The sequence below is a fragment of the Leiobunum rupestre genome, chromosome 11 (assembly GCF_980474605.1).
Source record: "Leiobunum rupestre chromosome 11, qqLeiRupe1.1.hap1, whole genome shotgun sequence".
NCBI lineage: Eukaryota > Metazoa > Arthropoda > Arachnida > Opiliones > Sclerosomatidae > Leiobunum > Leiobunum rupestre.
The window spans coordinates 29246863-29271927 of NC_143394.1; the positions used below are offsets into that span (position 1 = coordinate 29246863).

Consider the following 25065-nt stretch of genomic DNA (forward strand, 5'->3'; position numbering starts at 1 on the left):
ATAAATATTGAATATTAGATGATATCAGACAAACTAAATTAATACAAATATTATTAGCCCGGCCCGAGAAGAGAAGGGGAAGCGGGTACAAATTACCGGGGCCCGTGCAGCCTAGGGGCCCGTGTTGGAACGAGGTTTACTTATCCCGATAAGTTTATACAGTAGTAACGGCTCTCTTGGGCCCGGAACGTTTATTTTACCGGAGCCCGGGCCCTCTCGGTGGTTCTAACCCTTTTATTAAATTCCAGATTTTTATAACTGAAAATAGTTGCATATTTTTTGAATGTCAATTGAATTGATAAAATTTAAAATTTTAAAGGACTTTTCTTCAAAAAGGTGGCTTTATAGGAACACTACCTCGATTAGTCTGTTGGTGAAGATCGAAAAATTATTTATTAGATCTTGGTTTCGTCCGAACCTTCCAAATGCAAACATTTTGAAGTTAGTATACTTTGGCCCTAAAGAAACGTTATGATGAGTCAACCCAATGGAAGATTAGTATTTCGGGGGTTGGTGTAAAGGGGGGGATTGAATGGGGGAGAGCGTTGGAAATGAATTAGGCATGTCTATTTTTTTTAACGTGGTTTCGCCCTAAATGAATCTATTCCCTTGCACCTCCCTCCCCCACTAATGTCTCGATTTGTTAATTTACACGTATACTCACACAGAAAAACTATTTTACTTTCAATTTCGTCCCAAAAAAATCGACTCCCATACCGTGTTATCTAAATTAACTTCGAGGTGGTTTTGAACTTTAACGATATAATTATTGTTAACGCATTTTTCAAATGTACCATCGAGGAAACTTTCTCAATTACGCCTGCCTTCAACTAAATTAGAAGATTTTCACTGCACGTCTGCTCGTGACAGCTATAACATAGAGGTGAAGAAAATCTAGTTCATTTCGTAGCATTTTCGCAAATTCTCTAGTTTCAACTATACTTGAACCGTATCAAAAAGAACATTGTCGTTGGGGCCAGCTACAGTATCTACGCAGTTTCGAGGGTTAGCTTATAACACCAAACCACGCTTAGATGTTATCGGAACTTGCAGGGGATGGAGAACGCCAAATCGCGCCCAGTCAAATAACAAAATAAAAGTATTTTGGAAAAAAGCTCCAAAGTCCTTAAAAAAACTTGATAATCTATCAAACGTTGGAATTCGGCAATCTGATGGAATACCACTCGGGCGTACGCAACCAAATTTCTTATAGATTGAATTTAACAATAAAATGAAAAAGTCAGGAATTCTAGTTCGGTACAGTTCGAGGATGAAAACTTTTATTAAATAACATTTTTCGAATACCTACCACTCGGTCGGTTTAAATTTACAAATCAAATTATTGCTTTTTTGTTCCACGTCAAATATAGTATTATCTATTATCAGAATATAGTATGGTGTATTATCAAAATATAGTATGGTATATTATCCAAATATAGTTTGGTATATTATCAAAATAGAGTATTGTATATCATGAAAATATAGTATTGTATATCATCGAAATATATTGTATATCATCGAAATATAGTATTTTATATTATCGAAATATAGTATTTTATATTATCAAAATATAGTATTTTATATCATCAAAATATAGTATTGTATATCATCAAAATATAGTACTGTATATCATCAAAATATAGTATTGTATATCATCAAAATATAGTATTGTATATCATCAAAATATAGTATTGTATATCATCAAAATATAGTATTGTATATCATTAAAATATAGTATTGTATATTATCAAAATATAGTATTTTATATTATCAAAATATAGTATTTTATATTATCAAAATATAGTATTTTATATTATCAAAATATAGTATTTTATATTATCAAAATATATTATATTATATATTATTATTATTAATACAGACTAATAGAATATATTAATACATACTAATATAATATATTAATACATACTAATAGAATATATTAATACATATTAATATAATATATTAATACATACTAATATAATATAATAATACATAGTAATATAACATATTATTATATACTAATATAATATATTATTATATACTAATAGAATATATTATTATATACCAATATAATATATTATTATATACTAATAGAATATATTATTATATACCAATATAATATATTATTATATACTAATAGAATATATTATTATATATTAATAGAATATTGCATTATATTAATATATTGCATTATATTAATATATTGCATTATATTAATATATTGCATTATATTAATATAATATTGCATTATATTAATATAATATTGCATTATATTAATATAATATTGCATTATATTAATATAATATTGAATTATATTAATATAATATTGAATTACATTAATATAATATTGTATTAAATTAATATAATAATGTATTATATTAATATAATAATGTATTATATTAATATAATATTGTATTATTATCAGAAGTAAATAAATATTACGTCGAACGATTATGAACGGCCCGCCGCCGATGGTTAACAATATTGTTTAACAGGGCTACCAGATTTTCCGTTGATATCAGTCTCTTTAGTCTTTACAGCTTTAACAAAAATGTAGTTCTTTATCATATTTCAATTATTACTTTGGTAGTGCAAATAAAATAAAGTTTACTTTCTACGAAAATTCATATAAACGCTGCCCCACGCCACTGCCGCCGCCGTTAAATTATGGTTCCACGCCTTCGCCGACAAAAACGTCGGCGCAAGTCGATCGCACTGCCATCGCCGATGGATAATCCCCAGATCACCGCCGCCGGTAAAAATCTGACTGATTATACAAAAATAATAGTCTTACAGTCAGCGGCGGCGATCGGAAAACATTTTTGTGGGGGCACGGGCCATTATTTTTTTTATCCAAAAATTCATATACTTAAAACTTAAGCAAGAAAATGTACAGCTCTAAATTATTATTACTTTAAATATTTTTTTTAAAGTGTTCTTTCTTATATCTCATCCGTCAATGAATACATTGATAATAAAAGTTAAGTCGATATCTTTAGAAAAATATCCGTGTACATGGCTAGATAATTAAGCCTTTCTTGGCCACATACTTTACGAAGGTATTTAAGGTACACGGCGGGTCGATTTTCTGTTTGGACGAATCTATCGAAATCAATTTTACGGTTATATCATCTTAATGGTACTCACATCTGCGATCTCAAAATAACTTCTGTAAAAAGACTGAATTCGGACCCAAATAAAGGCAGTGAGATTATAAATTTTTTCCTGATTCCCCGATTTAATTTCTGTGGGGGCTCTGCCCTCGTCTGTTTTTCCAGGATCGCCGTCACTGCTTACAGTGACTTCTAAAACGATTACAACAACGACAAATATTTCGTTTATAAATAAATAGATTTCACTAAATTTGACAGCGGATTAATACACGCAATGAATTCCTCGATTAGGCAGGAAACTCACGTCAATTGAAGATGACTTCGAACCTGCAAAGTGACGTGTTAATTTCCCCGTCCTATAGATGGATACTTAATTTCTTAAGTGATATATTAAACAGTTAATACTTTTGATATTATTAACCCATTTATTTAGGCGATTTAAATTTTAACACAACCGCTGACTGTTTCGTTTCTTAGTAATAAAATTTGGGAAAAAAAGGAAGACGGTCCAGTCGTTAAATGTTATTAGTTTTCAGTACGAGAAAAAGGACGAGTTATCTCGAAACAGGGAATCGAATCTGTACGGCTATTAATAATAAAAAAATTGCAAAGGGAAAAAGAGGGGTGAAAATTTCGCTCTAAAATTTAATTGCTTGACCAAAAAGATTAACCGTTTTAAACGAACGTTATAAAAATTAAAGCCATTAAAGGTTTCCTTTTACGCGAAAAAAGGTTCGAAAATACCCTTTGGACGGCACGCCAAGTTTAACATTGCTGCTTCCAAAAAAAAAGGTGTCATAGAATCCGATACTTTTAATTACGTCAAAAAGCGGCGCTTTAAGGTCAGGGTCTGTGTAATCAGATACGTTTGAAAATAGTAAATAACGGATAATTTGAACTCTAGCTTACGAGTAAAACTTCTTTTAACACGGTATATGTACAGGGTGTCGCTTGTTGCGTCTTTATATTAAAAAGTTTCCATATTGTATTTTAAATTCTAAAATTTCAAAAAAATTATCAAACTTGAAAATACAGCGAGGAAGGCGGTTGCTTAATTGAAATACTTTCATTTCAAAAATCATATTTCAGAAAATAACTAACCAAATTTTAACTTTAGACAATGGACCCGAACTAAATTGCACCGTCCGCCAACGCTCCTAGCGAGAGAATCGTGAAATTTTTACACCCAAGTACATAGCAATTGCGTAAAAACGTTACATTAGAAAACCTTTACATGTTGAGTTTCAAAGGTGGGTAGAGAATCCTGGTATGAAGTATGAGAATTTAAAATACAATATTTGTTGTAAAACTTACTGAAATTACAAAATTACTTTCAAGAAACGTTTTTCCAAAAGCATAAATTACTTTCAAGAAACGTTTTCCCAAAAGCATAAATTACTTTCAAGAAAGGTTTCCCCAAAAGCATAAATTACTTTCAAGAAAAGTTTCCCAAAAAGCATCAATTACTTTCAAGAAACGTTTTCCCAAAAGCATAAATTACTTTCAAGAAAGTTTCCCCAAAAGCATAAATTACTTTCAAGAAAAGTTTCCCAAAAAGCATAAATTACTTTCAAAGAAAAGTTTCCCCAAAAGCATAAATTACTTTCAAGAAACGTTTCCCCAAAAGCATAAATTACTTTCAAGAAACGTTTTGCAAACAGCATAAATTACTTTCAAGAAATGTTTTCCTCAAAAGCATAAATTACTTTCAAGAAATGTTTTCCTCAAAAGCATAAATTACTTTCAAGAAAAGTTTTGCCAAAAGCATAAATTACATTCCCAGAAGTAACCACACTCCAAAGAGATTATAGTTGGGTAGAAATCCTTCCAATATCGAACACTATGTCCTTGACTAGGAGCAACAAACACAAGGAGAACGCAGCAAGCCTTTAAACACGCTAATGCAGTGTTGTGCACAAATTTCATTGGACGAGCCTTTACGCTGAACGTTTTACGGGAGGGGGGGGGGAGACAATTTCCGCATTTTCCCCTTCCAGCGGCAGCAGGCGCTAAAGCATTTAGCCAATGAAAAATGTACACAAGAAAATGCACGACTTTTGACGGGGTGCAGTGTTTGTTGCTCCTAGGTCCTTAAAAGCGGCGATGCTCTAAAAGATCTTTATTCGTGCCTAATAATTTATTTATCCCATATTGAACCTTAGCGAAAATTTCTTAAAGCTAATTAAACGAGAAAAGGAAATGATAAATTCGTATTAGTGGCGAAGGTTATTTAAATATTAATTATCGGGTGTAATTTGATAGGCACCCTTCATTGGGTTATATTATACCACACGCGTTTGGAGGACTCGCATTTAACGAGACCGTTACCTAACAGTTCATTCAATAGCGTAGGAAAGGGAGCATTTTAACCTTTGCCTAGCTCGGCTGAAATTGTCAGATTAGTTTCGACTTCTCGCGCAGAGTGGCAAAAAATGTTCGTCAAAAAAACGTGGTTGGAATTTTGTTACGTAGTGGGGTGGTCAAGAGGGGGACAGCGTATCAAAACAACGAGGCGGAGGGTACAGGTATGAAGTTGCATGTTCAACAGGCGTAATAAAACATAATTAGTCCCCCGGGGGAATGGCGTGACCACGTCACATTGGGCTCCCGGTGCCTAATTCGACGGGCTTTTCATAAGTTCGGACAGCCAAATGGTATTATACGCAGACTGCACACCGTCAGTTAAACAACTACCGAATTTCCTGCATCATAAACGCGTATAATAAAACCAGTTATTAGACAAATATATCCTTGTATATTCTCATGTTTGGGATCAGAAATATAGAAATATTCAGGTTATATAAATATAGTAAGATTTTATTTGAAATATTTGGAAAATATGACGAAGATTTTATGAAATTTAATTTTATATAAACAATAATGTATTTATTTATTTATATATATTTTTGAAAAAAAAAACAGGGAAAATGTGAAATTAACGGAAAATCTTAGCAAAAATTGGATGTCTGGTCACCCGTATTAGGTGATTAGATTTAATATTTTAACTACATTGAATTTGAAACGATTTTATGGTGAAAATAGTTTTACCAAAAGTATATTTATTAAAAGCTTATGAATTTCGATTAAAGTAAATAAGTCCGCTACCTAAATCAGCTTTAAGTTAAATTTAAACCCACATTTTTAAGTCTAGTAAGTAAATTAGCTGTAAGTGGAATTTATAGTCGTATTTAAGTGTTAACTTAATACGTTTTTTATATTGGATATATTTATTCTTGAGCGAAACAAAACGGGCAGGCAGTCTGATATGTGGCTCAATATACGAGACAATCTGCGTATAATTCGCGGCACTAGGAGAGAAATATATACGAATAGGTCTAATATGGAGCCACGAATCTCTTCCCAAATTTAAATTAGATATCGCGGCAGTCTCGGAACCATCAGTTAGAAGATGGTTTAACAGGATGAGAGATGGTTAAACAAGCATTGGCCCGAGATACGGGTGGGAGAATTGGGATAAACAGAACGGCCGCCGAACTGAAATTCCGATAGACGATAGTGGATTAAGTCCCGTAATCCCTTCGTCTTAGCCTGTCAGGTGTGCAAAAATATATCCACTCTAGAGAGTAAACTATTTGGCAATTGACGTAACCTCGTTCGATAGATTTCACGTAGTCTACGCTGGAACAAATTACAAAAGATTCTCGTATAATTTAGCTTACGAAATTAAGGAACCATCTATATCATTCAAAGGATGATATTTTAAACAAATTCGACGGGAAACATTGTATCGTGGTTTTCGTAGGAAATATATTTAATTCGCTCCTTGTTACCATATTGCGTATTGGGCTGTATTTTAAACGTTACATTTAAAATAAAACCCAACACACAATATTGCGAAGCAAGAAATTCCATTAATATTTAAATTTAAAATTAATATATCTGGATATTACGAAGTCATTTAACATTAAAAAACATAGGAAAACCATTTTAAACAGAAATTTTGATCTTAGTCAAGAAATAATTAAATTTTGGAATTCCTTAATTTTTAATATTCTTTTGCGTTTAATTAAAGTTACTACCGCGTACTTTTAAACGTTGTCATTTTTATCAATTATTACTATATCACATCATTTCGATAATCATAATAAACTGTAATTTTTAATTTGGCACTCAAAAAATAAAGTATCATGATTAAATATCTAAACATTGAAATCTGAGCGACAGATACTTGGGTTTCCTTATATTTATACTAGAAATAAACCTAATTGTTCCAACCGAATGAAGGATCGTGGTAGGATTATATAAGAGGGCGGTAAGATTTTACAGGATTGCCGAAGAACATTTCTAACTAGGAGCAACAAACACAAGGAGAACGCAGCTAGCCTTTGAACACGCTAACATAGTGTTGTGTACAAATTTCATTGGACGAGCCTTTACGCTGAACGTTTTACAGGCAAGGGGAAGACAATTTCGGAATTAATTAATTAAATTAAACTACGAAATCTACTGCGTGTAGGAATTTGGAGACGACGTCGGTATGTCGGAATATGAATGAATAAATCAGTCATATCCTTTCACGAAACATTCCAATATTGCGAAATTCGATTCGGCATGTTTAAACTTGGAGATATGATAGCGTCGCTTTCGGTTCATTAGCAAAGATATTAATTTTAATAATTCAGCCGATTTTATCCGTCGTCCATAAATGAACGAGCTTCTCCATTAGCAGCGAGGGTGTTACCGAGACTTCTAATCATTACTGGAAAGGTCTTCATTTACTAAATTCGGTACAACGTTTCCCTCGCCGACATATCCTGCTAGAAGGGCAGCCATTTTTGCCTTCCACCTTTTTCGTGGGAGGCGGACTGCGTAACTTTGGCAAGGGAGGCACGTATCAGGCTGTTAACATTAGGATTCGAAAAAGGAGGTTTGGTCGAGCCGCGTTGGGTCAATTAATAAAGCATGAAAGCATGTTCACCTGTTGTTTTAGCGCGCGCTCCAGGTCTCCGCTCCCGCATTAAGAGCGTATAGCGTGCCAGCCCTACGACGAAACAAAAAAAATGGTAGAGAAAAAAATACTTATTTTTTTTCTGTAATAAGAGGCTACGTGGGTCCCCTTGTTTAGAAACACGCGCGTCGGAACGGGAGAAGGAGAAAAAAACTCGCCTTGTTTGCCAAAAGAATATCCATAATATTTTTATTTGCTTTTATCTTAGAGGGCGTACTTATTGAAATCAACCACCTTTCGACGCCCGTGTGTCTGTTAAGTCCGTTCTATCCGGACCAAATATGGTAATATCAAATCTAACATTTTATTTTTATTTTATTTCGTTATTTTTAAAGTAGATCGATTCTGAAAATGCTTACAGGGAAACAAACGTTTAGAGCGAAGCCATTAGAGGTTTGATTTTAATGCTTTTCTTTATACTAGATGGCGCCAATTTGAAATTTTTAGCGGCATGTGACCGATTTATTATAAAAATAATTTCTAAGATCATTTTAAGGACTTAGAAAAAGTTCGGCTTAAAATGTATTAAATTTTTTTTTGCAATTTATAGATAAAGCTACGGATAAGGAGGGGTGGCGGAGTGGTAAGCGCTTTCACCTCGCAGCAAGAGGAGCCGGGTTCTATCCCAGCTTGTGGCATTGGGTGCAAAACTCGGAACTATTAATGCGTAGAGTTTGCATGTTCTTTCCCCACTTGATAAAGGGGCTTCCCTCGGGTCCTTCGGTTTCCCCTTTCCATAAAAACTTGTAGAGGTTAACGGTAATAGCTAGGGAGCTGTTGGCTCGCGTGGCATGAAGGGCTTGCCACCACCCCAGTGGCGTAGCCATGATTTTGTTTCGGGGGGCATGCCATTGAAAAAAAGTAAAAAAATAAAACTATTTGTACGTACGACCATACGTTTCGGGGGGGCATGTGACCCCTAGCTACACCACTGCACCACCCTCCTACGCATTGTAACCCGGCCACCTGTTTAAAGGCATTATAAGTCGCTAGATGACTTGGGCCTAAGATAGTGCCTAGCTGATTATTATTATATGAGCTTCAATTCTAGGAATTGAACAACTTAAAACATTTTAAATGTAGTATAATATTTGCAATGAAGCTACACTACTCCTTTTAAGATGGTTAATTCCTCATTTCAAATTTGGTTTTGAGTAAAATATTAGTTGTAAATAAAATTCAAATAAGTAGTAATAGAAAATGTACAAAGTGCTTTTTAAAACCAAGTTTTAAACTTCGTTCAGTTAACTTTATTATTTAAATATGTACGAAGAATAATCGTTGGTTTTGCCTCGTCTGAAAAGAATATAACGCTTTTACAGAATACGCGATTTAAAAATGAACCAATATCGATTTAAACCGCGAAAAACTATTAATTTTTAAAATTAACTCATTAATTTATGATATTAAATAACGAATATTTTCCAAGATTATCTACGTAATCATTTTAATCATAGACGAAACACTATACTTTAGCTACTGACAACAATCTCTTTGGGTTGGTAGAATGGTTGACAACCAGGTAACGTTGCTGGCGCTAAATACCAGAAAAAAACCGTTTAAAAAAGTTAATTTTACGTTCCTATCTAATAATTAGTCTTTCCTTCGCCGAAATAAAAGTCAGATTTCATAATAAAAGCGTTTTAAATATCAATAGACCTTGGTCCCAATGAAAAATTACCTGAAAGTTACACACGCGACGTGTGTGTGAACTTTCTAATAAAGTCGATAATTTTTTTGAGGTGTCAACGAATTTGATAGGGTCTTAAATAAGGGCAAAGTGTAACAGGGCGTTTTGATGTTGCCCCGCTTGTTTTTAGGGAACGGGTCGCGCGTGAGCACGTCAATTCGCGTGCGAAGAGCGACCAAGGCGAAACAGCGAGCGGTACAGGCAGCGGACGCGGTGTGGAGTCCAATATAAATAAAGGCATTTTTGGGGAAGTAAACTCGAGAATATCGTTTTAATACTAGGCCTACCGCAACCTCGGGGAGGGGGCTGACAGAGAGAGAGAGGGAGCAATGAATGGGATCTAAACAACGTCTTCGCGTGCCGAAGCTTCTCATATGCATAAGTACGCCTCTGCCCACTCCGGCGTATTCGCTCATTACGCTACGCGTAGTGGCAGAGTGGCCGAAGAAAGAGAAAATATATCGTGTTGTTGTATCCGCGACCGATCGTGCGGTAAAGACCTCCTCAAATACATCGGGCTATTCCGAAGTTGCCAAATTGATTGAGAGCCCCCTCCCGTACGCGACCTATTAATAGAGAGGCCAGTATAGCGAGACGCCTCTCCGAACTCTATCTGGAAGAGCGCGTTACGACACGCTCCGCCGAATTTTAATCTCGGGCGGAACAACAGACTGCCGCCTATAGTCATTCTCTCGACGCCTAATTTCACTCTTTCTTACAAACAACTCTTCGTATAAAATACGATAATTTTCGTCAAAATTAAATAGTAAATAAACCCGTTCCGAACACGCAAATACTCAAATAGGTGCGAAATTGGCGGTACACCTTCTCAAATTCGGCAACCGCCTTCGAAGAATTTTACACGCTATTGGTATTTCCAATTGGTCTACGGAAAATAATTTTCTCTTTGGGGAAAAAAAATTATATTAAAATGAGAGGAAGGGGCAATTTGAGAAGGTTTGAGAAAGATAAAATCTCGATTTAAAAATAATACGTTTGAACTAGTTAAAACTAGGAATATAATACTGCGTACCTGGAACATAAATTTGTATTCCCCCATCACGGACTCACTGTTTTAGCTTCCGTAACGCGAGAGCTATACAATTTTGGACATACGAGCCTAGCGCCATCGTAAAAATAGGCGGAATTTTTTGTCTCTATAAATTTTGCCTACTTTTCATTCTATTCACAAGGATTTTTTGTACAAGTTGAAACACGAATATTATACCTGGATTCTACGAAACTTATTTCGGAGATGTTTATTTAATTTGAAGACAAAATAAATAAATCTTTAACATGATTTTAAAACCGGCACGTATTTCTAACCAAGTCCCAACGAACACGCGGACGAAATTTTGACTACGGTGTCCGCTAGGTGTCTCTAGTATCTTATGTCCGAATTCCCCACATTGCCAGGCCTATGAATCCCATATTTCCCCTCCAGTATTTCCATCCTCCTAGGTTAAAAGGTGCACAAACGTGTTTAAACAGCAGAATTTTGCAAAATTGAAATTTTACATAAACTATTTTGAATGAAATAAAATAGAAGATTTAGCCACTTGTTACAATTTTTCCTGTGTTTAGTGAAAATATATATTTTTTTATCAATTCAATTCAATTCTTTATTAATTATTAATTTACTGTTTCATGACAATACATTGGGGTTTGAGGACCAAGTCATCGTGCGACTTATAGCCCTCTTTTGTTTGCGCAATAAAGGAAGAAAAATATATTAAAGATTAATGTATGTATATTTTCATAGAGTGAAAAAATCGACCGCTCATTAAACAAAAGCCCTTTTTTCGAGTAACTTTTACTTTTTAAACTATCCGAAAATGAAGTCTCACTTCAGGCTTAAATTGTAACGTTTTAGAAATTCGTAGTTTTCGTCGAAACAATTCGTACACCCTGTATAAGAAACTCAACGGCCAATAAAATATTTTGAGTTAAGTTAATAGCGCTTAGAACGGCAATATTTAATGGTCAAGGCCGCGAACGCGCGAACTCCGGTCAGTCTAGGGTGGTCAAGCGAGAAGACTTAGAAACGCGCTTCGACGTGGAAGAAAGTAATTTCCAATTGGGTTCGCGAAGGCGAGAAAACGACCACTTCGCTTCCAGTATAAAATATATAAAGCCTTTATTTTTTACAATCTCAGGCAGTCATTGCTTCGCGAGTCTGTCCACATCAGAAAACGCTTTTAAAAATGGCCGAAAAAGCAAAAAAAAAAGACTTTAATATCGAATGTCAAAGTGAATTGTTCTACGGGAGATGTGCCCGGACGTTTCTGTTCGGACATTGATCGCTCAAGCATCGGTGATGGCCAACAAAAATGTCCACCGACATTCAATCCTGATCCCCGTGTAAGAAGAAACTTTAATGTTTTCACCCTACGTCCCCTTCAGACTGCCATCTATCGTCTGACGGTAGTACTATAAAGGCGTCATCTAGCCGATCTGTCTGCCCCCCCCCCCCCCCCACTGTGTTTTTGTTTAGAAAAGAGACCGCGCGAGAGAGGCATTGGAAATTCCCGCCATTTTTCTTCATCGCGTATTATCCCGTCGCCATGACAACGACTCAAAGGACCCGATTTAGCGACCGCGGACGACGGAGAGAGAGAGAGAGAGCGGCGCGTAAGCTATTAAGATGTTTTAGACGCGATTTGGAGGATAACAATGGGGCCGGACAGCGTCCACGTCCATACCGCTGGGAGGAAATAGCAAATGGTCATTCCCTTTCTTTAGACCACTTTTTATGACCATAGTATAAAAATATTTCGCAGTCTGACTAAATGGGTCAAATGTCACCGAAATAGCTAATATATCTATAAAATAATATTCCAACAAATTGTATTTAAACTCTTCAAAAAAAGCTATCTTTAGGAACGAAGATTGCCTAATATCAATATGCTTTATTGGTACTCTTATGTTACCCTGACGGTATGCCTGTAGAAGGGTTCCATACGGGTGTTCAAGGAGAAGCCAGCTACCAGGGTTTAGCTTACTAAAGGAATTTCTATTCTTATTTTTAAACGAATAACAAGGAGACATCCCAAAGTGTAACCCACCGATTTTGTCCAAACTCGGGGATTGGTAGACCTTCATGTATCATGAAAAATCCTAAAGGGAATTTATTCAATGGGCAACCGTTTTGCCATGGCAACGAAAATGTTTTTGACAACACAAAATATTAAATTTTCCCATTGAAAATAACATGGGATTTTGACCTCAAATTGATCAAAAGTTGATCAGTTTTGATGTTCTTTTTTGTCAATTTTTATCTATTTTTTCTATTTTTGGCATTTTCGAAATTTTGAAATTTGTTAAAATTTTTCACAGGGGGGCCTAGGAATCGGTCAGAATCCCATGTTATTTTCAATTTAAATTGTTTGCTGTCAAAAACATTTTTCGTTGCCATGGCAAAACGGTTGCCCATTGAATAAATTCCAAATAAAGTTTGAAGGTTGACTCTATGTTTTCTATATTTAAATTTATCTTAGCACTATCTTAACACTAATTTCAAAATATATTACGTACACATTTGGTTACTTGAATCCAAATATTCTGGAAAATTGTTAAGCACACTAACATTTTACGCCATTTTTTATCCATCACAAACTTTCTCCAACTTTTATCCTAAGCAGCAGGGGCGTAGGAACGTTCTAGAAGTTGGAGGGGGCAAAGTGAAACCAAAAGGGTCTGGAGACTGGTTTTGAATTTTTAATGGAGTGTAGCTTCTCCGAATGCATTTGTACATTTTTCTACTATATACATTGGCGGGAAAAGACTGAAATTTAAACACAGTTGAGGTTCTATAAGCTTAATATGCTTTTAAATGATAATTTGAGCCTTGCGAAGAATTCAACTGACCAAAAAGTTGGAGGGGGCAATAACATTAGTTGCCCCTCCCAGTAAAATTCTAGGGAGGGGCATTGCCCCCCTTCCCCCCCCCCCCCTGGTTCCTACGCCTCTGCTAAGCAGAATCCTTCGTGGCCAGCTAGGAGCAACAAACACAGCACCCTACACAAGGAGAACGCATTTTCTGGTGTACAGTTTTAATTGGTTAGACGCTTTACTGCCTGCTGCCATCGGAAGGGGAAAATTCGTAAAACGTGCAGGGTAAAGGTTCGTCCAATGAAATTTGTACACAACACCGCGTTAGCGTGTTTAAAGGCTAGCCGCGTTCTCCTTGAGTTTGTTGCTCCTAGCTGGCCATCCAACTTGTATCCTAAGCAGGATCCGTGTTAGCCCTCCCTTGGGCGTAGTTTTGACTATACTAAATTTCCACCCCACTGAAATTTAACATAGTGAACTAAAAGTCAATAGGTGAACAACTCTATTTCATTTAAAAGTTTTCCAAACTTGAAAACAATAGTTGACAAGGGCGTATATCTTTTTGTATTTCTCGTGTTAGGTCAATTAGATCAAGTCATCAATCGTCGAAACACAACCATTGTAAGGAATAAAATTAATTCGGCACCAAAAAAAAATAAACGGGTCGGCCATACACGGTCGGTTAAATAACGGTACATATCCGGAACGCCGAGGTATCAATACGATCGGGCCGACAGCGTGGGCGTTTAGGCAATTTATCCATTAAGATAGGTGGTCGTCCCGTTAGAAAGCCAAGCAGTTAGAAGATAACGACGAAACTATCAATGGAGAAAACACTCCGTCCCCCTCTTCGTTTCCCCACGCTGTTATTTTTGGCCGTCTTCTCGCGTCGGGCCGACCTTATCCACGCCTCGTCACAATATTTATTGGGAAGATATTCCCGGTTTTTTTAGGCTGTTGTTGTTTGACGCATTTTGGCGGCAAATCCCATTGTGCTCATTCTCTCTCTTCTCGCTGAAAGGGTGGGGGCGGGGGGGGGGGCTAAATCTCGCCGTTTCTCGCGCTTAGGCGAGAAAAGAGAAGAAATTGGAAGAAAAAAAGGTGAAGAGAAAATGTCGCCTCTCATGTCATTACCCGCGCAGTGACGGATTGATAAGAGCGGAAAGCTCGGACCGGAGGGGAGAATGCCCACCCCCCTTTACATCTAATCATAATAGTCACGCGTGCGATTCACCATCCCCCCCTCTGTTCTTACCCCCCCCCCCCGCGCTATAGCATCCCTCGACGAACCTACGAATAAGAAAAAAAAGGGTACTCTTTACTCCCGTCCGTAATAGAACGGTTTTATTTGGGCTGAAGATGTTCCCCCGATTGTGCTCTGGCGGAACCAAAGCGGTCTAACTTTTCTTAATGCTATATAGCTAGATGTTGGCGCGGGACTTGAAAGGGGAAATGTTCCGGCTAGCAACGTTAATCGTCGCTCCCGCAGAAATGAGCTTTTTTATTTCTATACATACACGGTTTGTATTTTAATGCCCTTTTCTCCTGTTTATTTTGTGTCATTTTTTCTACACTACTTTTACAAGATTCGTAGTCGTACAAAGGTACAAAGAGGCATTTTTTCCTTCCAGAAAATATGAAGGGAGGATTATTTTATCTTAATTGGCCAGGGGTACGAGTTAGTTTTTGAATAAGTATATTATAGTGGCATGTCGGGGTAGGTACATTTGTTCGAATTTCAATCGTCCGAACGGTGGAACAAATGTTCGAATTTCATTCGTCCGAACCCCCGAAATAACAAATGTTTCTTTTGTTCGAATTGGACAACTTGTTTCTTTCATTCGTCCGAATCGGTAGCATCACTTGTCCGAATTAGTATTTCTTATTATGTTTTTTTTGTTAAATTCAAAATAAAATGAAATGTAAAATATATCAATAATAAACGGATATAAGCATTATAATGTCTAATCATTTTATCCTATTACGTCCATTATAGTAAGTGGGAATTGTGTTGAATGTTGTGGATATTTTAGCTTAGGTTAGGTTAGGTTAGGTTCACATTAATGTTACTATTTTCTTATATTAACAATATTTAAAAAAAAAACAACCAATTCTTAATGTTCGAAAAAACGGACAAACGATTATTCGAACAAATGAAATTCGCCAGTTAAGTTAACATAAATTGAACGACTAAATCACCAACAAAAGTTGTGATAAATATTTCGGGCAAATGAAATACGTTTTCGGACATACGATCCTGTTTTCCGGCATTAGGACAAATGATCATGCGGACATTTGTACCACCGTTCGGACGAATGAAATTCGAACAAATGTACCCAAATCGGCATGTCTTGGGTGGTCGTAATACAAATTTGCGATAGTTCGAAATAAAAAAAATCGCTTTGTATCAATAGCTATATCAAGGGCTTATTGATTTGTCGCAATTATTATTAACGTATAAAATAGCAGAGAAATCGCGAGATTAGAAGTTAGATTCACACCTGACGGAAAAATTCCGTCAACGGGAAATTTAGTGGAAAACATTTACCGCCGTTATTTTGTAACGCTCATTTTTAATGGTGTTATTTGAAGATTAGTGTTATTTAAAAATTATTGCATTTAAAATATTTCCTATTTAGATTTTACCTTTTCTCACATTCACTTCCTTAATTAAGTCCTACCATATGCGTTCCCATATGTAGGAGGAAATCATGTTTTCCCCGAGCCTTTTAGTTTTTAAGTCCCTTTTATATTTTTCAATTTCTTACGGGTGTCCAAGTCGTAAAAAGGTATCATTAGTATTTTCTCGTAAAATGTATTATTGTTGTCCGTGTATTGCATCGTCTCCCCTCTACATGTGGCTCTCCCCTAACCAGCGTTCGGTGCTGGGAAAGCGCGCACATCTTGACTCATCCATTGTGCGCTATAACCCCTCTCTCTCTCTCTCTCTCTCTCTCTCTCTCTATTGTTAAATACTCGGCGTCGTATCGTAAATGACTTAGAGATGCGCGCTCTCTATTGTCGGGCATCTATAGTAAACTATTGAAAGAAGTGTTACTTCAAACGGCCACCTTTAAAAATAAAAACTACAACCACGTGTACCCTTCCCGAAAGACACGTGGCGACATGTGGTACCGTCGTGCGACCTTCTTCCTGGGAAAGACACCAGATGATTTCATCTTTCTACTGTTATACGCAAACCTTCTACAGCCAATAATCTTTAAGCCAAGCCACCTACTCCAAGCTACCCTTAACCTTTTAACCTCTCCAATAAGAATCCACCAAATGTCCGTTTCCGTAATTAAACCACGCCTACTGAAATGGGGATGAACAAAACCAGGGAGTTGGAGAGATTTAGAGACAGTCCTCAGCGCCCTGAGTGACAGACGAGCCAGAGACCGGACAGAGCCAGAGACCGGACAGAGCCAGAGACCGGACAGAGCCAGAGATCGGACAGAGCCAGAGATCGGACAGAGCCAGAGGTCGGATCGAGCCAGAGTTCGGATCGAGCCAGAGAGTGGGCCGAGTTAAAGAGCGGACAGAGCCAAAGGGTTAGGGAGACCCAAACGAGCGACGTTGAACGGCACCAGACCGTTTCATCAATCGGTGAGCGAAAGCCACAGGCTTCAAACTATTGTTATAAAGAGAGAGAGCCTGCGTATCCCCCCCCCGCGTATTTCGTGTTTTTGCATGCTTATTGTTATTATTATTAAGTGTTTAAGTATTTTATTGTTATTTGTATTGTTATTATTATTTTGGTTTATAATATATAAAACCGTTTGGACACCCATACTCTCGTTGTATATTTACCTATATCATACCCCTAGACATTCTTGAACCCGGTTACTTAACGTTAAGGTTGTTTTTCACGAGATTCCTTCTACTTTGCTAACGCTAGGGAAACCAATAGACACGTTTAATTCGTCATTAAGAAAATAGCGTTGCAATTTCGTCATATTTTTCGTCGAGTCAAACGCGACCAATTCTTTGAAATTATGGTTTGATTAACCTACGGTTTAGTTCAGTGGCGTAGTTCGATTTTTGGTTCGAGGGGAGAGATTCACAATAAACTAAAATGTAATAAAATATTTGTTTTTTTATTTAATAAAAAAGAGTGTTCTTCTACAGAAAAATGTTTCTTAATAAAATACACAATATTCTTCTATAAAATAAACAATATTCTTCTATAAAATAAACAATATTCTTCTATAAAATAAACAATATTCTTCTATAAAATAAACAATATTCTTCTATAAAATAAACAATATTCTTCTATAAAATAAACAATATTCTTCTATAAAATAAACAATATTCTTCTATAAAATAAACAATATTCTTTAATAAAATAAACAATATTCTTTAATAAAATAAACAATATTCTTTAATAAAATAAACAATATTCCTTAATAAAATAAATAATATTCTTTAATAAAATAAATAATATTCTTTAATAAAATAAACAATATTCCTTAATAAAATAAATAATATTATTCTATAAAATAAACAATATTCTGTAATAAAATAAACAATATTCTTTAATAAAATAAACAATATTCTTTAATAAAATAAACAATATTCTTTAATAAAATAAACAATATTCTTTAATAAAATAAACAATATTCCTTAATAAAATAAATAATATTCTTTAATAAAATAAACAATATTCTTTAATAAAATAAACTATTCTTTAATAAAATAAACAATATTCTTTAATAAAATAAGCAATATTCTTTAATAAAATAAACAATATTCTTTAATAAAATAAACAATATTCCTTAATAAAATAAATAATATTCTTTAATAAAATAAACAATATTCTTTAATAAAATAAACTATTCTTTAATAAAATAAACAATATTCTTTAATAAAATAAGCAATATTCTTTAATAAAATAAACTATTCTTTAATAAAATAAACAATATTCTTTAATAAAATAAATAATATTCCTTAATAAAATAAATAATATTCTTTAATAAAATAAATAATATTCTTTAATAAAATAAACAATATTCCTTAATAAAATAAATAATATTATTCTATAAAATAAACAATATTCTGTAATAAAATAAACAATATTCTTTAATAAAATAAACAATATTCTTTAATAAAATAAACAATATTCTTTAATAAAATAAACAATATTCTTTAATAAAATAAACAATATTCCTTAATAAAATAAATAATATTCTTTAATAAAATAAACAATATTCTTTAATAAAATAAACTATTCTTTAATAAAATAAACAATATTCTTTAATAAAATAAGCAATATTCTTTAATAAAATAAACAATATTCTTTAATAAAATAAACAATATTCCTTAATAAAATAAATAATATTCTTTAATAAAATAAACAATATTCTTTAATAAAATAAACTATTCTTTAATAAAATAAACAATATTCTTTAATAAAATAAGCAATATTCTTTAATAAAATAAACAATATTCTTTAAGAGAAAACCACGTTCTTTAATAGAAAAAACTATGGGTGCACCGTTATATCGGTCTATTTTTCTAATACCGGTAATGATTTTATCATATTCATTACTGTTATGATAATAATATTTTATTATCGGCCACGATTAGCCGATATATCGGCTTTACCAATATCGGTGCATCCCTAATGTTATTTCATAAAAAAATGTTCGTTAATAAAAAAATAGTTCTTCATAATAAAATCTTTCATGAAAAACGTTGTTCACTTAAAAATACTTTAAAAAATTGCGCGTAACTTATCTTAATAGTTTAACTTTACAATCGGGATAACTACAGTGGAAGCGTCAAAGAAGCATTTTAGGCCTCCAAAAAGGTAGACTTATCAGTGGCTTTTTAAAAATTACACGCATTTTCAGTAGTACAATGAAGAGAAATTTTATTTAAATTCGACAAAAATTTGCATGTCATTTGATTATGATTATATTAATGCCTTACTGGACAGCTATATTTAGATACAAAGCACTTTTCTAAATTATTCGAAAATCTCCGAAGGAGATCGGAATAAAAACCGAAGTGGGAGGGAGGAATTTCGCGCAAAGACACCGCCAGGGGCCTCGTTGAAACATAAACCAATACGTGGGTGACAACGTTTAAAAATAAATTCAGTTAAAAGAGCACAACGAAGGTCACAGGGTACTCTGCATTATTTTACTCCTCTGACCAATAGATTAACGAATTCACAATTGTTACATAGTAAAAACAGCTGTGACGCCAGGCCCCACGAGGGAAGCTAGGGCAAAATACTGGGACCGATGTAGCCTGGGGCCCATGTAGCCTGGGACCCATGTAGCCTGGGACCCATGTAGCCTGGGACCCATGTAGCCTGGGACCCATGTAGCCTGGGACCCATGTAGCCTGGGACCCATGTAGTCTGGGACCCATGTAGTCTGGGGCCCATGTAGTCTGGGGCCCATGTAGTCTGGGGCCCATGTAGTCTGGGGCCCATGTAGTCTGGGGCCCATGTAGTCTGGGATCCATCATCCATGTAGTCTGGGGCCCATGTAGTCTGGGGCCCATGTAGTCTGGGATCCATCATCCATGTAGTCTGGGGCCCATGTAGTCTGGGGCCCCCGGTGAGAACAAACGTGAAAGGGATCCATGCAGTCTGGGGCCCATGTATTCTGGGGCCCTCGGTGAGAACAAACGTGAAACCCTTCTCACAAGTTTCTGGTATCTTCTGCTCCGGAATTACAGTTGTAACAGCGCCCCGGACCCCACTCTAGGCAGTCCAGGGTCGTAGGCGTAGCAAAAGTGGACAAATCATTTAAAAAAAAAGTTGTCTAAATCTTTATTTTTCCAACTAATCAAAATTATCTTAGATAGGCCACTCTGCCCCTGGCGTAATACACACTGAAACAAAATTAGTAATTTGCAATTTAATATATTTTCTAAAAGGTATAAAACTAAAAACATGCGCCAAAATATTAAAATATGAGAAAATATAGATGTTAGTTATCGAAACGTTCTAAATTAAATTAATCAAAAAATTTAAAATCGCGTAAATTTGGAGCGTACGATAAAGTACCGATGTCAGAAATGGTAAGTAAACCATCGAAATGTATCATTTTGTAAAGGGAATCGACTTTTCCATTACGGGCACGATCGTTGTAAGCGCATCAATCAATAGGAAAACATTATAGGCCATACACCGTTACGTAAGAAACATGGCAGGGGGAAAGGCTATGTCAATCGAGATAATGTTGACCTAAATCTTCCGAGAGCAGCTGCTTCCTCTAATGATGAAATTAAAGGCCAACAATTCGTTTTTCATCCCTTTCCATAAATAAATTAAATCCGCATCAACTATGTACATATTTCCGCGATACAAACGCTCCGTATAGAAAACCGCGCTTTCAAGGTTGCTATAAAACTGCAAAAGTGAATTATTGACGACGTAATACATTCGTGCCAGCTCTCCCGGCCGCGCGAGTACCTTTTTCAAAGATATCTCTTTGGCGTATTACACGCGGAGGTTTACGGTAATCGCTATAACTGGAGTTATGAAGAGGAAAAGGTCCAGTTTTCATTAGACGCGGGGGATAATCGGAGAGTGATCAGGCAAATTTGGCGACGCGATTAACGGGCTACCCGACGCTCGCTACTTCCGAACGTGATCGAGGCCGCCTTTCGAAAGGTAATAAATAATGAAGCGTTTATAGGCTCGTCAAAGAGGTTAAAAAGTGGCGACGAACCGGGAAGAATTAGAGAGAGGGAGACGTTACGGACCCGCCCAAATTGTCATCAAACGCGTCGGGGGGGGATTCTTGTCAACTAGAAACAAAACAAACGTAGCGGAAGCCGCGGCCCACACAAATTAAATACGCCGCCGTGTTACCCCATTAACACGCTCCTAGCAGGATAAACAACTTAAGAAAGTGCCAGAAGCGGTTAATATATAACTCACTTCGCGAAAAACGTTTGCATTGCGGAGAATTTCGCACCATTAATCCCAAAAAATGCTTTAACGGTACCGCCAAAATCGATATTTCGAGGATAATTACGTTAAGTTCAAATAACGCGTTATTTCAATATACACTAAGAAAAACCTTTATTTTCTACAGGAATAAAGTCTAAAATCGTTGTTCTTTATTTTATAAATACAGTTGCGCACTGTTTATAGCGCGTTATTCCCGTTTTGTTTTAAACGATAAAGATTTCTTAAGGAAATATTTCAGATCTTTGGTTTCCAATTATTTTGGGAAAAGCTATAGTTTATTTCATTAAAAGAAATATAATTTTTATCTGACACTATCGGATTTACCTTTTATTTACGAACCCGAAAAATCGTCCAAATCAAACGCAACTATACTAAAGGGGATAGGGAACTAGTAGGCTCAAATTTCATACCAAAAGCTAGTTTGAGACCGAGTTGTTACGATTTATGTGAAAAAGCGTGAGACTTAGATCATTACCTGCAATATATTCTTAAATCGTGAGCCTGATCTGAGTCTACTAAAAAATCGTGAGCTGGATCTGAGTCTACTAAAAAATCGTGAGCTGGATCTGAGTCTACTAAAAAATCGTGAGCTTGATCTGAGTCTACTAAAAAATCATGAGCTTGATCTGAGTCTACTAAAAAATCATGAGCTTGATCTGAGTCTACTAAAAAATCGTGAGCCTGATCTGAGTCTACTAAAAAATCATGAGCTTGATCTGAGTCTACTAAAAAATCGTGAGCCTGATCTGAGTCTACTAAAAAATCATGAGCTTGATCTGAGTCTACTAAAAAATCGTGAGCTTGATCTGAGTCTACTAAAAAATCATGAGCTTGATCTGAGTCTACTAAAAAATCGTGAGCTTGATCTGAGTCTACTAAAAAATCGTGAGCTTGATCTGAGTCTACTAAAAAATCGTGAGCTTGATCTGAGTCTACTAAAAAATCGTGAGCTTGATCTGAGTCTACTAAAAAATCGTGAGCTTGATCTGAGTGTAAAAGTCATCATTCATCTTAAATATATCCTTTTTAATTTTATTGTTTTAAATGACACTGAGTATCAAGTAAAAACCTTAATTTAAAGTATGCCAGTAGCGGTAAAACTCTAATTTTTGTATTTACACTCGTACAATTAATTTGCTCTAATGCTTAAAATAGTTAAGAAATTTTTAATTAGTATTTCGGAAAACCCCCGAAGCAGAAGAAAAATGAATTCGCGCAAAGAATATAATATGATAATTAACTTAAAATCAACAAAGGAGGATAAAATACGCGAATAAGCAGATTAGTCCATAATTAAAAGGGATAAAAAAGCTACACCCTAAGCAAATTGGAAGAAATTTAAAAACTTACAATAGCTCGTACCGATAGGTCTTCGAGCAAACAAAAAGACGGGAAACTCGGACCAAATAGATCTTCGAGTGAAAAACTAACTTAAATTAAATAAAATAGCCAGAAATCAAAACGGTAGACCCGTTTTGTCCTATTTGGAACTCATCAGTACCGTGCGGGAAATCTGGCTCGCGACTGTAGAAACCCAGCCGAATAGTGGGAGAGTGATGGGGAATAGTAGATACGAAATGTTATACAGTCCATAGGTGGTTCCTTTTTACTTAAAATCAAAAAACTATTTTAAGCAATATAATAATGTTTCATTTATAAGTAGAAAATTATATAAAATATTAAATTAAGAACGATAATTCCTATTTTAAGTTTTGGTATTTATAATAACAGCTTGGACAATTTGACTTATTTCAAACTAGTGTTGTTAATTTTCCGGAAAAATAAAATGTGGAAAAATTTCCAGAAAATTTTCCGCAAATCGGAAAAATAAAAAATTGAAACATAAATTACTTTTTAAGAGATTTTAATGTTTTTAACTTTTTATCGATATAAAATGTCTAATATCAGTAAACATACTACAACACATTAATAGTGTTAAGTTGTTAATCAGTTTAAACTAGTCTAGAGGTTTGGTTTTACGAAAATGCCGCTTTGTTTAAATTTGCAAACAATATTAGACCAATCATCTAATTAAAACTTTTTTTATTTTTTTCGGAAAAATACGGAAAATTTTCCGGATAAAAGACCATGGTCGTTTTCCGACTTACAACACAATTTCAAACTCTAAACCGATTTAGAATGAAATTTTTTGTTCTTTTTGTAAATATTTCTTACAGAGTAATTTTTACTGGAGCTTTTAAAACATTTTATAATTTAGATATTTAGTTAAAAATTGATGTAAAGATTTTCCACAAAATAAAATTACAAAAAAAAAATACCCCAAAACGCGTAAATAAGCATTTCTTTGGTGGTTATTGACTCTGTACGTGTTAGGCTGTACAATCGTTGCTTCCAAAGAGACGCTTCCCGCCCGATTGTGTTATAAACAATAAAAAGAACCTACCGATAAAGTCAAGATAAAAAGCGCTTGTAGCTCGACTTTGCGGTTCATAGTTCAGTGGTTGGAGGCGACGAACGGGCGACCTGGAATCCAACGAAGGAAAAACATCTTTCAACGCGAAAGTTCCTCTAGACAAAAAATACTTTTTATTGTTTTTTTTTCTCGAACAAGTTCCAATGTTCCGTGTTAAATCTGACTATTAAATTAAATATTTAACTGGAAAAAGGCGCTACAAACAGTTCGAAGAATTTATAAAGAAAATTGTTCTTCAAAGTTCGAATGACTAATATGAATACTAAGTCGAAACGCGAACTGGGGGTGTGATTAAAGGTGGGAATATTAGTAATCTACCTGTCAGGACGCCAATCAAAGGACACGATACTATTGTCTTTGTCGAACGAGCTAAACAAAAAGTAACTTCATTCAACGACGACGCGCCGATAGATAAAACGCTAATCATATGTTTCCTCGAGTCGAGGGTCCGCGCCTAACGGGATCGGGATAAATTGTCCCGCGTCCGCACGTGGTGATAGCGAAATCGGTACTGCCATGCCACCGGCTTCGGGCGCCGAAAAAACTACACGCGGGGGAAGACTGACGCATGCGCGCCGCGTCCCGACGAACTGAGAAGGCGACCGCTGTATATACCGTACGACGTCACTTGGCCGTTACTATAAACCGTATTAAGAAAGTCAATTGGTAAGAATTGCCCGCTTACGCTCTAGCCGTCCGAGGAGATTCCGGAACCGCCGCCTTCCATCCGCCGAGATATGTATCGTCGTAATGTTGGCCCGCGCCGAGTTATTGCGCTAGTAAGAGAGCCAAAGGACCCCGCGAGAACTAAGGAACAGAGTTGATGGAGGGGGGGATATTGCCATTTATGTCCCCTATCGATTCTTGGGGTGTCCAGGCCCGGAGTGTCTCGAAGGAGCTATTGGCCCGCGATTCCGTATAAAGGGATAAAAATACGGAAAAGGGGAACAGAAAGAAAACATTTTTTTTCGCGAATTGTGTCCGGGACAATTGTATCGCTTTCCACGGGCCCTCTCCCATTGTTTACGATCACTTCCGTTTCATAAATTTCTGTTATAGCTACAGTTCTAGCGACCCTATTCTGGGTGTTATAAG

General features: G+C 35.5%; 1 protein-coding gene across 3 annotated transcripts in view; it reads right to left on the reverse strand.

Moving 5' to 3' along the window:
- nolo (ADAMTS-like no long nerve cord) overlaps positions 1-24457 on the reverse strand; it is a 77213-nt gene extending 52756 nt beyond the window's left edge. For 2 of the 3 annotated variants that reach the window (XM_090163005.1, XM_090163004.1), the window contains exon 1: positions 23941-24457. In XM_090163005.1, coding sequence (XP_090019131.1) covers positions 23941-23988 — 48 coding nt within the window. In that variant the 5' untranslated portion in view covers positions 23989-24457. The remainder of the gene's footprint in view (positions 1-23940) is intronic. The other variant, XM_090163003.1, reaches the window with a different exon arrangement.
- Positions 24458-25065: the final 608 nt, after the last annotated feature.